We start from the raw sequence: 17,799 nt of genomic DNA, 5'->3' as shown, positions 1-17,799 counted from the left end.
AAGATTTTTTAAGTTAATAAAATTGGGTAGAAACACAATTATAGTTTAAAAGGAGAAATTTATTATAAATTCGCCCATTTGATTTACTTACATATATTCTTCACAAAAAAAATCAACTGCAAATTATTTCTTCTTTGTATAATATTTCCTTTAAGGTTTTAATGAATATAAAACAATATATAGTAAAAAGCAAAGGGAATTTCAGGTGTTAAAAATGATGTAACCATATAAGTAGAAATGTTGTAAATATTACTTTGCAGCAAAAGCTATTTTAACTAACAACTTTAGTCTTTAAAGTTGCTCAGTTATAAATTTTGATGGATAATACAAAGATTCTAATTGTATGCATAAGTCTTTTTAATATAAGCTACATTTTTTTTCTCTTCTATATCCCATCCTTTCTCTCTGAAAAACACATAATAATTATAATGTAGCTTAAAACAATTTGAGGCAATACATTTTCTTTGAAGTTTAACTCAGATTTCACTCATAACATACATACCACAAAGGAAAAAATACTAAATTTCTCACAGAAATGGTAGCACATCATTTTCAAAACATTGTTTAAAGGTAATACATTTGAACTTTGGGAAAATATTAAATATATTTGTTTATTTATAAGGTAATATTGGAAATAGTGGAGCAAAATTAAGTTAAAAATTGCTGAAAACCTCTTATTGAAAGTCATAATAATTTTTTAAAAATAGACAAAACACAAACATATAAGGCCACAGCATAAAAATGAATAAAGGAAGAGAATAAAATGCCAAAAGAAAAGGTTCTTAGAAATGTGAAGTCATAAGAACTTTTGAGTTTCAAGCTCTAAGAAAAAAAAAAGTCTACTTTGGGATGTGATTGAAGTTATTTCTCTAATAGGGTCCCACTCTTATTATTTTATCATATTGTTAGTGAGAAAACATATACATGCATGAAAAACACGCATTTTAGGGCAGTACAGGTATCATGGATAGGATGTGGACTTTCCAGCTTGACAGATCAGGACTCAGAATTTCAATCTACCTTTTAACTAGCTATGTGACCCTGGGCAAACTACTTAACCTCTCTGATCCTCAATTCACTCATCTATAAAGTGTAAATAATAAAATCTAACTTCTGGGATGGTGGGAAGACTAGAGAAACTATACATGAAGAGCCTGGCTCTGATTCTCAGTAAATGCCAGTTGTTACAATTATTATTTATGCTTAATAGAGAAGTACAGAGGGAAACCATATTTTGGAGGAAAGATGATGAGTTCACTTTGGAGACAGGGACAGATCAATAAGTGCAATTATCTATCAATAGAAGTTAAAGCTGGGAACATGGATTGACAATCATTCACCTGTGGATTCTTAAAGCCATATAAACTAAGAGTAAGAAAGCAGAACTGGGGGGTTTGGGGGCGGGGGTGGGGAGAGAAGAGGATCAGAGAGAAAGGAAGGGAAGATAACATTAGAATCAATCTATTTACAACAACAACAGCAAAAAATTAGTCAAACTGTTTCCTTGAAATGAAAATACTGCATAAAAAATTCCAGGAAATTCTAATAAGTAGGAGTAACCAAGAGGATCAGTTTGAGCCAAATACAAATACTGAAGAGTGACACAAATATAATCCCAGAATTTTAACTAAAGGGTAAATTTGTCAGAGCTATCAAATTCCCTCATAATGAACTTTCTGGTTCCCTACACTATTACCATTTACATTAGGTATTTTATTGACTCCCCTGTCATATATTTGTAAATTAAGCTTATTTTTGTTTTTATAAGTGCTAACAAAGCTTTATCCTATTTTTCCTTCTTCAATGTAGAACTCTTACTGGTCTCATACAGAAAAGTTAAATAACAGGGAATCATAGGGTATTTTAGCCCCAACTGTTAATGATTAATGAGGGATGTGGCAAGGATGACTGAAGTTAATCCAAGCTGTTAAATTAAGAAGGAATAAAAGACATATTAACCAAATGCAATGTGTAGAAAACTGGTGGATCCTAATTCAAACAAAATGTTTAAGAAACACATTTTTAAAGACAACTAGGGAACACTGAGCATGAACTGGGTGTCATATAATATTAAACTACTATTATCCATATAATGGATATATATATATTTAAAAGTATTTATAAATATATACTAAAGTATTCACTGGTGAAATGAAATAATGTTTGGGATTTACTTTACTTCAGGGAAAAAAATGGTGGGGAAGAGATGAAACTAGAAAGGCAAAATGGTGACAACGTCTAAAGCTGGGTGAAGGATACATGGAGGCTTATTGGCTCTACTTTTCTGTATGTTTAAAAATTTTCACAATAAAAAACAAGAAACAACAAAAAATAAACAGAGATAAATATATCAATGAAACAAAAAGAAGTACAGTACTTTTAAAAGGTACCAAATGAGAAATTCCAAGACTCATATTTTCTTTGACTAAAGGAGTTAGTATTTTTAGGTTTCCTCCTATAATAAAAAATTACACATTTCTTTGAACAAAACTAATTTTTAAGTAGGTTGTTTATATTGTATTGCATGTTTTTCAAAGTACTACTTAAATTAATTATGTTTTAAGAACTAGGTCTTTTACATAAGATGCAAAATATATTTCTTTCAGGATGTAAAAGTGCCCGATCGTTAACCATAACCCTAACTCAAATGTGAATGTAAAAGTAGGTCTCAAAATCATGTTTTTGGAATGATCACTCTTCAGCAATATTCTTTACCATTGCTCTACTCTATTGAGGTAGAACTAATTTTTCATATTATAGTACCTCTCCAGTAGTGTGTGACCAGAAAAGTAAAATTACACAAAGAATATGAAATAATTCTGATTCCTTCTGTAATGTAAAATTATCTAAAAATGTTAATGTAGCAGTTTCATTTTTGGCAAAGAGACTTCTTTTTGTTAAAATAAGAAATTATAATCTTGCCTTTATCATCTTTTCAAGAATAAACTACGGCTGAAAATTCTAGACTGTACTGATGATATTTTCTGATATATGACTTGGGATTTGAAGTTCTTACATGTTTTCTTTCTTATTAATATTAAGCTTTAAAAAAACCTTAGAATAAGACTAAAATTTAAACATTCAAACTGTGTTAGAAAAACTACAAAGTCATAATTTATTTTTCTCAAAATAAATTATTTACTAAGTAGTAATGAAATACTGTGCTCAATTCTAGCTACACATTTTGAAAGCCACTTAGAAAATGGAACCCGTTGAGGTAAACAGGATGATGAATAAACCAGACACTATAACACCTAAGGTCTAATTGAAATGATTAGGAAAATACACTCTAAAGAAGAGGTGAGTAAGGAGAGATACTTTTAAACGCTTGTACGTAAAAAGAACTAGATTACTCTAAATGTGATATAAAAGAGATTACATTTAGTCTAAATGTAGTACAGATCTTTAGAGAACAGAATTAAGACAATAACAGAAATCACTGGAAAAGAGGTCTCTGTGAGTGTGGGAGACTTAATTCAACTCTTAAAAATGAGGGTTATGGACAAGATAATATCTAAGGCTCTTTCTGCTCTAATATTCCCTTATTTTCCTAAACTATCCAGTTGTTTTCCTCTTATTGAGTATAACTAGATAATACATACATACCAAGCCTGTCTTATGAGAACACATTGAAATGTAAACAAAAAAATACGTTTAGTGGTAATGACTTTAATTACAGTGTACTACTAGTCTACTAATCTAAGCAGTAATACTCTTTAAAAAAAAACCATTAAAATGATATTTTTGTGACTCTTGCTAAAATGATTTTCTATGGCTATGACTAAACACTGCCCCCTTGAGGCTGCAGGTATGCTTTCTGATGGGTTGAGTAACTTTTCAAACGCTTTATCAAAGAAAAAGGGACCAGGAAGATACCCATATTCAGTGTTAGCACCATTTCAGAAAGGATTCACGTACGAAGGATAGGAAACTGAGGAGCAGCATCTATAAAATGCCTTAAATAAGTACATCCTTAAGTAAACTATTTTTATATACAAGAATTAGGTATGGCATCAGATCTTGGGATGAACAGATACAGATATACTCAACATGTGTTTTACATGCTCCTGAAAAAGACAAGTCTTTAGGTATTTATAACTAATTTTCTTCCATTTTTATTATTTTACATGCCAATCATACTATGCCTCCAGCAGATACAAATTCAGGAATAGTGGAAGAGAGTACGGCTTTCAGAAACGGTACCCATGTTCTTGCACTCTAGCTTGCAAATAATAGTTACAAATAAAGAAGTGTGCCTTGAAGTACAATTTATTTTGTATTTATATAACCTACCCAGCTAAATACTATTTAAAAACAAAATCTATGGTTATATTATTTACTTTCACATATCTTTCTCCTTTATTTGTTGCTAGCTTTTTTTCCTGTAATGAAATTAATACAGCTGATTAATGGGAGTGAGAAGGAACAAAACTGAGCAAAGAAAAATTAAGTAACAATGGTATTAGGAAGGATTACCCGTTGGCCATTCTCAGCAGGGACGTTTCCCTGCAGTCTTTCCAGCTCTGAGCATTCTGCAAAAGTCTGGAAGTCCCTTCTTGGGGTAAAGGTGCCTCCTTAACATCCCCAGACCCCTTAAAATGGTGGAAATAACAAGGTATGGCTAAAAAAAGAAATCACATTTAAATTCCTCTATTTCATTTACCCCTTTAAGTACCAATTCAAATAGTGAATAAAATGGTGTTAAACCAAGGCCTAAAATGCAACTTTGAGAGTATATAAAGAAATTTAAAGACTCTGGGCAACAATGGAAGTGGTTTTTTATTAGCAGGCTCTTACGATGGCCCAACGGCCTCCCTTCAAAGGAAACTTATGATTCCATCTTGAACAGTTGATAATTTTTTAGCCTTTATAGGTACCTTATCTTTATATATAAGATAAAATATACCTGCACCATTACGGAGTGCCAGACCGTGTAGCAGGCACTGTGCTAAGAGTTATACATACACATCCTGTTTTTTTGTTTCTCATTATCACAGATACCATGTATGTTATGTCTCTTTTTCCTTGCAAAGGTATAAATTTCTACATGCCAACCAAATACCAACTTTAGACCGTAGCTATTTTAAATAAACTACATTCCTGGGGAGAATACATAAAAAGTTTATACACATTTTTCAGATTAGGAATAATTTTATGGCTTGAGTTAGATGTATGCGTGTCCAATATGTTAAATTCTAGCATTAATATCCTAAAATTATCATTTGGTGGTACTCACATCCTATAACCTAGTAGTTAAAATAATCAATATGTTACATACAAAAGGGATATCTAAGACTTTACAAAGAAATCTTTTAGAATAGCGGAGAAATGGGTTAATAGCATGAGTTTTGGTTTCAGACACACACCCAGGTTTCAGTCCTGGTACTACCTCATATTAGCTGGTAACCGTGGGCAAGTTATTTAGCACTGGAGGGCCTCATCTCTAAAATGAAATTATAATTTTTACCTAATAGACTTTCTTTCAGGATCCAATAACAAAATGCTTTAGTGCAAAATTCCTAACACAGGTCCTAGTCTTAGCCAGTACTGTTGTTCAGTTTTTGTTATTTAGGTATCATTATTGAATATAACCACACTGGAAGGTTGACACAAAAAATGAGGGTGGATGAAACAATTCCATAGTAATAGAGGTTTTCTCTAATTTGGCTTGGTCTACTATAACTCTTTAGGATTATAAAGGAATCTAAAAGGAATAAAAAGTCAAACACATAATCAAGATGAATTGGGAAATTATTAAATATAAAATTAAAACAATGTGTTGAACGCTTACTATTATGTTAGACACTTCATTATTAAAAAGAACTTTTTTAGTGTGCTTAATAAATGAAAAACTTAACTTGTAAAAGTTTGAGTAAAAATGATTTAGTATTTTCCACCGAAACTCCTTATTAATCATTGCCATGTACATAATATCCACTAAAGAATACTCAACCTATTTAGGTAGCTTGAAATAGATCTAAGTAATACTAACATATGAATTAAAAACCTCATTCTGCCCCCAGAGCAGCTTTATCCATTCACATGAAGAAAGACGCATATTAGTGAATGACGTGCTCTGAAGCAAGGGATTCTTCGTTTTTTCATCTTCCATTTTGCTCCCCCCCACCACCCCTGCTTTGCCATCTAGATTTGGTACCAATACCAACAATCTGCTGTTATCATCATAAGCACAGAGAAGAAACCCAAGCCAGAAGAATGCTAGCAGAGTTGGCAACAGTCACAGAAGGTTCTGGTTATGTAGTAATTAGGAGAGAGAATGAAAAAGTAGTAATCCAGGAAATAGCATACAAGATTGTCTTTACAATCTTTACAGGCTGATTGGACCCTCAATTCAGTAGCACTGATTCAAGAAAACACTTTTATTTACTAAGGCATGCAGAGACGGGATAGTATATATTAAAAAGGGAATAGCAGAAACATGACAGTAGAGCAAAGGAATAAGAAACACAAAATTTAAAATACTGGAATAGCTGAAACAAATTGCAATAATAAGAAATAAACCTTTTTAAAGAATAAAGGCAACTAATTCAATACATAGATATAACAAGAACACACTCGATAAAATTCTTATGGAATTCACCTTTTTTACAAAAGTACTGTGAAAGAAGGCACAAAAATACACTCAGGTCAAAATCAAATACAGAAATCCCCTTTTGGAGAACCCTTGGCAACCCTGCACCCCCCTAACATAGGAGACTAAGTTACGTTTTAAAAATTCCCCCAAAGACGTTAGATTAGAAGTGCTTCTCTATCTTGGGTCTACAAAATTACTAATTTGGGTCTATAACAAAATAGAAAGATGCTTTAAACCATGTGTTAAAGTTAACAACTGAAAACTGTTTAATATTACAAAAAACAGAGAAAAATGAAAGAGCACGACAGCTTAAGTACATTGATGAGCTGACCCAATTAACTTTTCAAGGTAAAACATGGAAAAACAGTGCATTTCCCCCTAAAATCATATTTACACATCAGGATTTCTGTAAGAGAAATGTGATAGGAGAATGACTCACCTGTGGGACCACACTCTGTACGTAGGTTGGTGGTGCTGCTGTTTGCTGAACAGCACTTTCTATTGCTACTTTAGCTACAGTGCTTGGATCTGCTCCTGCTGGCACGGCAACCATTGTTGCACTGCAGCCAGCATTGTTGGGTCACTTGATTGTAACAATTCTAACTCCCACTTTATTTGGAATTCCTGTGACTGTTTCCCTATCATTATCCTCTGCTGGCCTCTTCACAGTTTTGCATTCTGCTGTGCCATTTGTAGACCGAACGTCAGATGACAGGGCAGGAAAATGGGACACTCTTGATCCTGAGTGGGGAACGGCTATGATTTGATGCCCCTGTATAACAGAGGTTGTAGAATGTGGTGAGACAACTACACTTGGGCGTTGCTGAGGCACATCTGAATTCAAACTTGAAGCTAGAGGTCCATTAGGCAAATCAGTACCACTAAATTGCTGTGTTGCCACATTTGAAGCCTCCTGTATACTGCTCACAGATGGTGAACCACCCAAAGTTAATACAGGTCCATTAGAAATTCTTTCTAGTTGATCACCTTTGGCAGTATCTTGCTGAGTGGCATCGAAAGTTCCTTGTGGTTCCATTGGAGATATCTCACCATTTCCTACATGATTGGAAGTTTTGTGATTTGGAATGTTTTTGCTTAAATGAGAACCATCTCCTTTATCAAAATCACAGATTCCATTAACTAGAGGTTTTTTCAAATCACTTTTAATATCCTGCATGTCCATTTGTTCTGAGTTCTGTTTTCCAGATGCTCCATTCTCACCTAATTCTAATGATGGCCCATTACTGATTAGTGAGCACTGATTAGCCTCACTTTGAATTTTCCCTGAGTTTGAAGGAGGTAGACTTGAGTCAATGTACTTTCTCCCATTTAAAAGACTTCCCACCTGCATTTCATTTTCCTTCGTGTCCCCATTGCTGGTGTTCGTGGTTCCTCGTCTGCAGGATGGGTTCTCCATGACTTCAATTTTACGTCATGAACATGTAACCTGTTGCTTTCTTTTGCTTCCTCTTCCTTTTGGCAAATTATTTTATCACCTTTGAATGGGGGAGTAGCAGTAGTACAAGATGATTGTCCAGCTGGAGATGCTTGAGAGGCTGGAAGCGTTTGCACCTGAAGTCCAACTCCTGCCTGGGTCCCGCTCATGGTAATTCCTGCTGGAGCAATGAGCTGAGTTGCATTTCCCTGACTCACAGTTGCAGTTGCAAAACTTGTATTTGGCACAACTGTTATGGTTACCTGGTTGCCAGAAGTCCCTTGGAAAATGGTTGCTGGGCTATTTGAGATCAGCGGACCTGGCAATATTTGTAAGTTCGAGATGGGCACGGTTTGCACTCCCCCTGTAGGTGGCATCGCACTTTGGACCAACTGAACATTTTGCTGCCCAACCAATAGCTGCTGAGCTGGAGTTTGCCCCTGCACTCCAAAACCTGCTGCTTGATTATTGGCCACCTGGTATACCACCTGAGGGCTAGGAGCTCTTGCATTATTAGGGGGAGGAATCTGTGGAGCTGGGAGAATAAGCTTACCACCCGGAGTTGAAGGACCACGCTTTGGAAGCAGCAACTGTTTTATCAGACTCGACTCACCAGAAGCAGGCTGACCAACTCCTGCATTTGTTTGCTGTGGTTGAACTTGCATTTGTACTTGTTGTGGTTGCTGAACTTGTACTTGTACCTGTTGTGGTGGGGGTGCTGGTGAATGCTGCTGCTGTTGCTGCCTTTTCACAGATAGCATTTGACTGACAGTAGGAGGTGGTCCCTGTGACTGAGGGGTGGAAGAAGATGACATGGCAGTAGGGACCTGGCTATTAGTAGCTGGGACAGGTGATGGTGAGGAAGATGGAGTAATGTTTGGTTGTCCAGCTAGCTGAACTGCCTGACCAGCTGGAAGAGCTGCTGGATTAGCAAGAACAATTTGGTGAATGGCTGGTGCATAAGTTTGACCTTGTTGAGCTGGCTGGCTTACAATCACTACACTTTGTTGGGTTGGCTGCTGTGGTTGTTGAATAGGCTGTTGGACCACCGTTGATGAAACTTGCTGAGAAGGGAGAGGTTTGGGTGCAATGTTCTGAAACCCTACCCTTGAGGGCTGTGGACTCGGGACACCAGCAATGGTAACCATTTGTCCTGTAGCTACCTGAAAATTCTGTACTGAAGTTGCCGAGACAATGTTGGACGCAGAAGTCGTTACGTACTGTGGGGGTGCTATGAGAACCGTGTCCTGTGGCTGACCGCCAGCTGACGTCTGCTGGGACGAAGTCTGCACGGGTTGGGGCGATGTGGTGATTAACTGCTGACCCTGTGAAACTGCAGAAGTACACGCTGGCATGTTCTGTACTCTGCCAAATATGTGACTCTGTGGGACACCTTGTTGAATTACCGTAACAGGCGTGCCGGAAGGTATCTGTCCCGGTACCACTGTGTGCAATGGAGACTGTTGTGGGATTACAGGTGGATGGTGAAGCAGTGTCTGGGAATTCACAACTGTAACAGGCTGGGGCCCTGTGCTAGGATTCTGAACCACAGAACTCTGAGCAGCTCCTCCTCCCACAGCAATACTAACAGGAACTGCTGTCTGGGGTATAGAATTCTGGATTACTGTAGCCTTAACGACTTCACAAGGAATTGGAGCTTTATTTTGGATGACAGTCACCGGAGCATTTTGCTGCTGGTGGGTATGAACTGAAGGATTTGGTGGAATTCTTGAAACAGTCTGTGCCACGGTATGAACACCTTGTACTGGAAAAGACATTTGTGTTGCAGTCAAACTTGAAGATTGGTTGGTAACAGGAGTCCTCTGAAAATGGTTTCCTACAGTTTGTGGTCCGTGAGGGATTCCTGAAAATATAGGGAAAAGTCAAAATTCATAATGAAGTGACTGAAAAGCTGCATGTAGAAATTATTTTACTCAATTTGAGAGAAAATAGTCTTAAGAAATTAACAACTTTGCATCATATGAATCTGATAAAATAATAGACCGAGAAATAAAATGTTACCGGAAAAACAGGGAAAAGTTATACATCTTAAAGGTATATAAGCTTTCATTTAGTCTTCTTATTAAATCGGTAATATTTAAAACACAATAAAAATTAATACCTGCGGGTGAAGGACTTGGAGATACATCAGGAACAGAATCAACACGAACAACGGGAGTAGAAACAGGTTGCTGCTGATAGTACATCTGAATGGGAAGTGGGATAGCCCTCCTTTTTACTCCTACTACATGAATATGTGCCTGCCCATTGTTACTGGAATCCTCCACTCTCTTCACTGTATGATTTGGAAAGACCGTTCTGTAAAGTACACACATAGTCAGTTTTAATAACTAGCACATTAACAAAAAACACTAACTTTTAACTGCTACACGAATGGCAGCAGCATATTCACTGCTACTTATGTATGAACCAGTATGAATCATAGTTATATTCTGCAAGGGTGGGAAGCAAGGAATTAAATATAAAAGGTCAATTCTCCAATTTTAAAAATCATTATGTATTAACACTGTTGGGTTTAAAACAATTCTACTGTAATTAACAAAAAAGCTGCATCTAGGCAATGCTTATTTTATGAACTTTGCAAAATATCAAAATGCCATGGGACTTCCCTGGTGGTGCAGTGGTTAGGAATCCGCCTGCCAATGCAGGGGACATGGGTCCAGGAAGATCCCACACGCCGCAGAGCAACTAAGCCTGTACGCAACAACTGCTGAGCCTATGCTCTGAAGCCCGCGAGCCACAACTACTGAGCCTACGTGTCACAACTAATGAAGCCCGCACGCCTGGAAACTGTGCTCCGCAACAAGAGAAGCCATCGCAACGAAGAGTAGCCCCCACTCGCCACAACTAAAGAAAGCCCATGCACAACAGCGAAGACCCAATGCAGCCAAAAATAAAAAGATAAATAAATAAATAAATTTATATATATTAAAAAAGCCATGATATTTGAGGACAGAGTTTAGTGACAGACTATTAGTCAAGATTTAAAAGGGTGAAAGCCATATCTTTAATGGGTAAAAGTAGGTGGAAAAAAAGTAAACGTAATTTCTTCCTTTTCTTTCTTTGATAAGCCTAGTAATGGTTAAACACAAACACCAGATGTGATTTCCAAAATTCCCTTGTATTTAAACTTCCATCATACTACAATCTAACCATACAAAATTTCAAGTAGTGGAGATATTTAAAACTAGGTAGATAGCTGGTGTGTTCCCTAAAGAGCAAGGGGTGTTGTAAATGATGAAAATTGACTTTATTTAAAGTTATGAAATATAAATCCTACCTAAGACATTTATAAAATCCAGTTGACGTTAGGATTCCACCACGAGCCAATTTACTGCAAGTTGATAGGTACTCAGAATACATTTCTGCTCGAGAGACAGAACAATCTGGATTTACTTCAAAATGAGCATTTAACCTAAAAGAGGAGAAAAATATATGGCATTATGCAATATACTATAGGAGAGTCCATACTTAAATATACAAAACCATTTGAAGGCAATGTGTTATAAAGTAATAATTATGTCTACTGATCAAATTTCACTGTCTCATATATTATTAACAAAAATACATGCTAGGTTTTAGACAGAGTAAATAAAGTAAAAAGAGATTAACTACTTAATCATACTTATTTTAGTATAAAAAAATCATTATCAACAAATATAAAAACCGGGATGTGAATACATCAGCAGGGTTGGTCCGCTGGCAACAAATATACTACAACAAATTTTATTCAGTGAATACTCAGGTTCCCGTCTTGTAATAATCAAAATATAACAGAAGTTCCCAATTAAGAGTTGTTGGCGATGTGACAAATGGAGGAAAAACTGAACTTAAAGTTAAACTTCTGTTGCTCTTGGATTAAATTTCTTCAGAAAAAACTCTCCCAAAGCTTTTAACTGCTTCCTAAAACAATGATACTTCCCATGCTGCACACTCCCCTTCCCCTTCAGAGACTCTATTCTTAATCAATTACAAGGTAATTCAAACTTCAGTTTGTCTTTGTCATAAAGTGACTTCACCTATAAATTGGGATTGGAGGCCTAGTTATCCTTATAGGACTCTTCCTAGGACTCACCATATACATGACAGGCCAACCTACAGCTGTTTCTTATTAACTGAATCAAATGATAATTATGATAAAATAGTTTAAGATGCTTCTCTCCTCCTCCTCCCTAGAAATGGCAGAAATATGCAACAGGGATTTATAAGACCAAGTCTATAACACACACACATTTTACGTTGGATGTGGTACATATTTTTTCCAACTTTCATAACCCTTTGAGTACTAAGCTTTCAAAAAGACCAGACACAAAAAACTTGTTTTGGTTTCAATATAGAAGATAAATATTTCCAAATATTATTGGATAAGATTCATCATATATAAAGGGTCAAGGTGTAACAATGTAGAACATGAGGAAAAAGCAAATAATTAGAGATATTACCATAAACCTGATTTAAGCAAAGTGGAAAAGTAGAGAAAATAGTCATAGGAACACAGATAACAAAGCACCAAAAATATGGAACACAGAGTGACAGGAGCATGGAATGGGAGAAAAATAATGTTAGAGAATGGGGGAAAAGGGATCAAAGGAAGAAATTTTTTAAAGTAATACATCATTGAAAAGTGATCTTACATTTCAATCTGTTAATTTTCTAAAGAATTAAAGTTGAAATTCATAAACAATGTAGAGGCAACTAGCCATGAAAAAATGAAATGGTTCTAACCAAGTCTACATTTATTTTCTTCAGAAAGTGGCTGAGATGTGACCAGTCAGTCTTCTCAAGAAAATATTATTTTCAAGTTGATTATTTCAATGTAGACATACTGGCTATTCTATTATTTGATTAGTTACCCCTTACTACTCACAAAAAGGAAAAATTAACTAGCAATGAATGAGAAGCTTTGCTTTTGCTCAAAAAGAGGGACATTTAACAACAAAATCTGGTTCTATTTTCTTAAAGTCAGTCCAATTCAGTTTTAATAAAACGTTAACTTAAGAAAAACAAATTCTATAATCTGACAAACCTTATTTTCTACAAAGCCAATGATAACTTTTTAACACAAATTTTACTTGAAAAGGAGTGGTGTAATTTAATGAAATTCTAGTCAAAGACTATTTTAACTCTGAAAATTCTGATAAATATTTTCTTTTCAAACTATTCCAAAATACAGGTGAAGTGATTTTACATTGCCCTTTCTTTGTATAAATGATATCCTACCCTAACTAAAAAGAAATACAGAGTAAAACATTCTGGATGACTGCTGAAATACATTTCCTTTTCTCATTTGCTTTATTCTTCCCAAGGATAAAGCCTTAATAGAAATAAACCACTTACCACTGACAAGCAAACTTCTCACTATCTATTTCCACTATTCCTGGAGGTGGAGCAACATGCTGTGCTACAACTGCTCTGGAAGCTAAAGAAAGAAATACATTAGCTACATCATTTTTTAAAACTATATGCCATACTTAGTTCATGGATACTGAACCAATTAATACTGACAATGAATACCTTTTAAAAAGGTGTATAAACATACTGAAAATATACAAATTTGAGAAAGAAACGTATAATGGAGCACATATTATACCAGGCGCTATCTTAGATGCTTCATACAAACTATTTTTTTAACCTCGCAATCATTTGAATAATAACGATAATATGGATTATTTCACTAATATAAACTCTATTTTTCCCACTGTCAGACACTGAGTTTTAACTTTATCTATATTATCTTTCTTAATTCTGTGAGGTGGGAACCTGAGACTCAAGGTGATTAAAATAACTAGGCGAAGGTCACACAGCACAACACATCAATAAATAAGCATCTCTCAGTTTAGTTACAGAAGCAGACTGCATCACAAATAATTTCACTTCTGAATTTAAAAGATTAACATTAACTCTATAAGTGGCATATATAAAATTACTGGATATGATGAACAAATAGCTAACTTCTATGTTGGAACTAATGAAGACAAGAAAAATATGAGATAATATAAACTTAGTCATATTACAATAAGTTTATAATAAAATATGAATCTTACATATTTATAGATAAAAATTATACTGTTTCACCATTGAATCAGCATTATTAATTTATACTTTTTAAACCTACAAAATGTACCTACTTTTTTTCAGGTGACATTTTAGCAAAACTTCTCAGAACCCTCAAAAAAACAAATGAATTTCTAAATTACTGGAACTAGAGGAGCCCCACAGCTCAGCCCAATCTGTGAATGATCTGAAGCAATCGTGACCTTTGTCTGATGAGACCCCAGGCTTCCACTGGGATACAGCTAACAGCAGCCGGCCAGTTGTAAATATTTATTCTGTATTAAGCCATTTATATTTATGTGATTTGTTTTAATCTTACATATAGTTCTAAATTTAACTGTCCCCATTTTGCAAATGAAATAATTAAAGCTCAGAAATTAAGTTCACAAAGGAACACATGATGGAAATAGTAGAGGTGGAGATAGGGTGTATCTGGAAAGCCTTCTTTTAGGGGTGCTGAATTTGAATTCAGGTCTGTCACATTTCAGAAGCCATATTGTGATATTCTGCTTCTTAACAGAACATAATAATTAGAACCAAAATTATTTTCCTTGGGCAACCCCAGCCTATCTTTTTTCTTCTCTAACTTGATGACACTGTTACAGAAAACACCCTTCTAGGGCCTAAACCTATGTAGAAATCTTCCCTTTTCTTCATCAATTATACTGAGAGTATACCCTACTCTGACTGAAATCTGAATCAATTAACAACCAATTGCAGGAAACATTAGAAACTATGTTGAAATTATGAGAAACTTTATAAACAATGCATAAAGAAGAATGATACAGCCTCAATTAAAAGCATAAACCAGAAATGTATAATTACTATAAAAGTGGCTACAAAATGAAAAGCACTGTCCTCAGGATACATGAAGACATTCCAAAGGATACAAAGGCACATATACTTTAAGAGGAATCAATTTTCAGATACTCAAAGTTTTGTATATATTCCCTCCTAAAACTGCTTTGCCTGAAAACATGACCTCCTCTTTGATGACTGCTCTTTAACCACCTTGGAATAGGAAGTCTTAACTCTCACCCATCCTTTAGAGCACTGTAAGATACAGTTAAATGCATGACTCTGGAGCCAGAGAGGCTGGCTCTAAAGTTCCATCACTCACTAGCTGGGAAAGCTACCTAACTCCTCTGACTATAAAATGGGGAAAAGTAACAATACATTGACCTCATAGATCGTCATGAGGATTAGAGGAGTTTATATGTAAGTCACTTAAAACAATGCCTGGCACATAGTAAGTGCTACTATGTTAGCTACAATGATGATGATGATGGTGTAAAAACCTCTGGAATACCAAAGGGAGATGTGGAAATATTAGTGTCCACAAAACTTCTTTAAACCAAGGTATTAGGGTAGGGCTTCTGGTCTATCCCAGTGTTTTATATATTATAGTTAAGGGCAATGTAGGGCATTAGAAATTGGGTATTCTGGCCCTTTGGTGTGTTCTGAATTCAGATATATTATAAAGTGATGACAATTTTTGCTTAATGTCCTTTCCTCCTCTATCCCTCAATTACTATCAAAGAGTGAATTACTTTTGAGACAATCTTGTGTAAGTAAAGCATTCAGAATATTTTAAAGTAATATTGAAGGTGGTGGCATCTTATTTCATTCACATGACAAACTCATGACAAGTTTAACTATCTCAGAATTCTGACATAAGGAAGGTATCATAGGAACACAAAGTAACATGTTTTCTTGGATTGAAAAATAAGGTTGGACTTTTTCTAAATAACAAATTGAGGCAAGACACTTTTGATAATAAAGACTAACTTTAACAGTTAGATTATGTGGCAGACATTTTCCATAATTGAATGAGGTAAATCTCCAGTGCCAAGACTTTGACAAAAATGTATTCATGCACATGATAAAAAGCACTTTATCAAAAAACATTGTAGTCTTAAAATGAACACTATGTAAATTTTCCTCACCCAGTGGTCCTCAAAGTATATAGTGCCCTGACCTGAAGCATCAGCATCTCATGGGAACTTGTTAGAAATGAAAATTCTCCGATCCACCTGAATCAGAAATTCAGGGTATGGAGCCCAGAAATCAGCACTTAAGCCCACTGGGTGACTCTGATGCACCGTAAAGTTTGAGAACCACTGTGTTAACACTTCCTCAATATATTAGGTTAAACAAGGTACATCCAAGTAAAAGAGTAGCAACTTATAATTTACAGTCATATCTTGTTAATATCTTTTTGATATATTTTCATAAACTTAAAAGTAAGTATCTATAATGACTGGGCAACAAATAATTTTACAAGTCAAGTACTGTTAATTCTTTGATTTCAACCAAAACAAAGGAGAACTCAAATTGTCAGAAGATCATTAAATACAATTTTAATAATTTTTAGATAATTATGAAGAAATTTAAAGAATTTTAAGTTCTACCCTCATCTTATTACTGATGTGAACTAGATTTCCAACTTAAATCTATAAAAAGGAAAAACAGAGATAAAATTAATGCTGAACCCAATTTTATTCTAGCAATAAAAAATATTCATTCAGAGACACACTAGAGTAATACTTCCCGGAGAACAAGGGGAAAAATGTCTTGTCTATCTCATTAAGAGATGTACTTCCAATAATTGTATCTTTCATTTAATAATTATTTACAAAAATCTGTAATATATTTACTATTGATTTATGTACTATTTATTGCTAAAACTTGTAACAATAAAATAAATTTTTAAACACTTAGAGCTTTATAACAGAAGCCTGAAAAACTTTAAATTAAAATGTCTATGTAAGCATTGATAGGGTGGTGGATATGAGTTCAAGGAGAAAGAGGGATAGTATAAAATTTCTAATATTACGAGTTTGTGTTATTTTTTTATAATTCTTTTTTTTTAAATTTATTTATTTATTTATGGCTGTGTTGGGTCTTCGTTTCTGTGCGAGGGCTTTCTCTAGTTGTGGCAAGCGGGGGCCACTCTTCATCGCGGTGCACGGGCCTCTCACTATCGCGGCCTCTCTTGTTGCGGAGCACAGGCTCCAGACGCGCAGGCTCAGTAGTTGTGGCTCACGGGCCTAGTTGCTCCGCGGCATGTGGGATCTTCCCAGACCAGGGCTCGAACCCGTGTCCCCTGCATTGGCAGGCAGATTCTCAACCACTGCGCCACCAGGGAAGCCCTGTGTTATTTTTTAAATGGATGGTGGTAAGCATCAATATTCCACTGGATACAAAAAGTGTTGTAACTTTTATTTTAAAATATCAATTTAATATACACAAAAACATATTATTTGCAACTATTTAAAATTATGATAAAGAAATATAGATGTCAACCTAAAAATGGGTGAAAGGTCGTGCAAGTTTTCATAGTGATGAGCAGAAGTGAGCAAAAAGTTTGAAGATGACCATTCCATTAGAAAGCAGTATTAAACAAACTATGGGGGGAAAAGCCAAGCTATAAGTGTTAACTAATCAAACAATTCAGAGTTGTCATTCATGATGAGCAAGTAATAAAGTGCTCACCAGTTCAAAAATGAACTCTTTTAGGTTCTTAGAGGCCGATTCAAACCTCTATCAATGACTTACTACTACGCAAGCAAGCCACAACTCTCAATATTTAATTTTATCCATTTGCCAATGAGGATCAACTCTTAGTTTGGGGGATGGGTTCATTTATTAAGGTCACAGGTAGCAATAAGGCAAAAAATAGTAGTTTTCATCA

General features: G+C 35.2%; 1 protein-coding gene across 1 annotated transcript in view; it reads right to left on the bottom strand.

The window, feature by feature from the left end:
* Positions 1-17,799, bottom strand: part of ARID2 (AT-rich interaction domain 2) — a 179,886-nt gene that overhangs the window by 34,411 nt on the left and 127,676 nt on the right. Inside the window, 5 exon segments of the mRNA XM_036865790.1 lie at positions 7,035-8,029; positions 8,032-9,894; positions 10,153-10,349; positions 11,332-11,466; positions 13,389-13,470. Coding sequence (XP_036721685.1) covers positions 7,035-8,029; positions 8,032-9,894; positions 10,153-10,349; positions 11,332-11,466; positions 13,389-13,470 — 3,272 coding nt within the window.

The sequence above is a fragment of the Balaenoptera musculus genome, chromosome 10 (assembly GCF_009873245.2).
Source record: "Balaenoptera musculus isolate JJ_BM4_2016_0621 chromosome 10, mBalMus1.pri.v3, whole genome shotgun sequence".
NCBI lineage: Eukaryota > Metazoa > Chordata > Mammalia > Artiodactyla > Balaenopteridae > Balaenoptera > Balaenoptera musculus.
The sequence above is the reverse complement of the archived record's forward strand: the minus strand, read 5'-3'. Positions and strand labels throughout refer to the sequence as shown.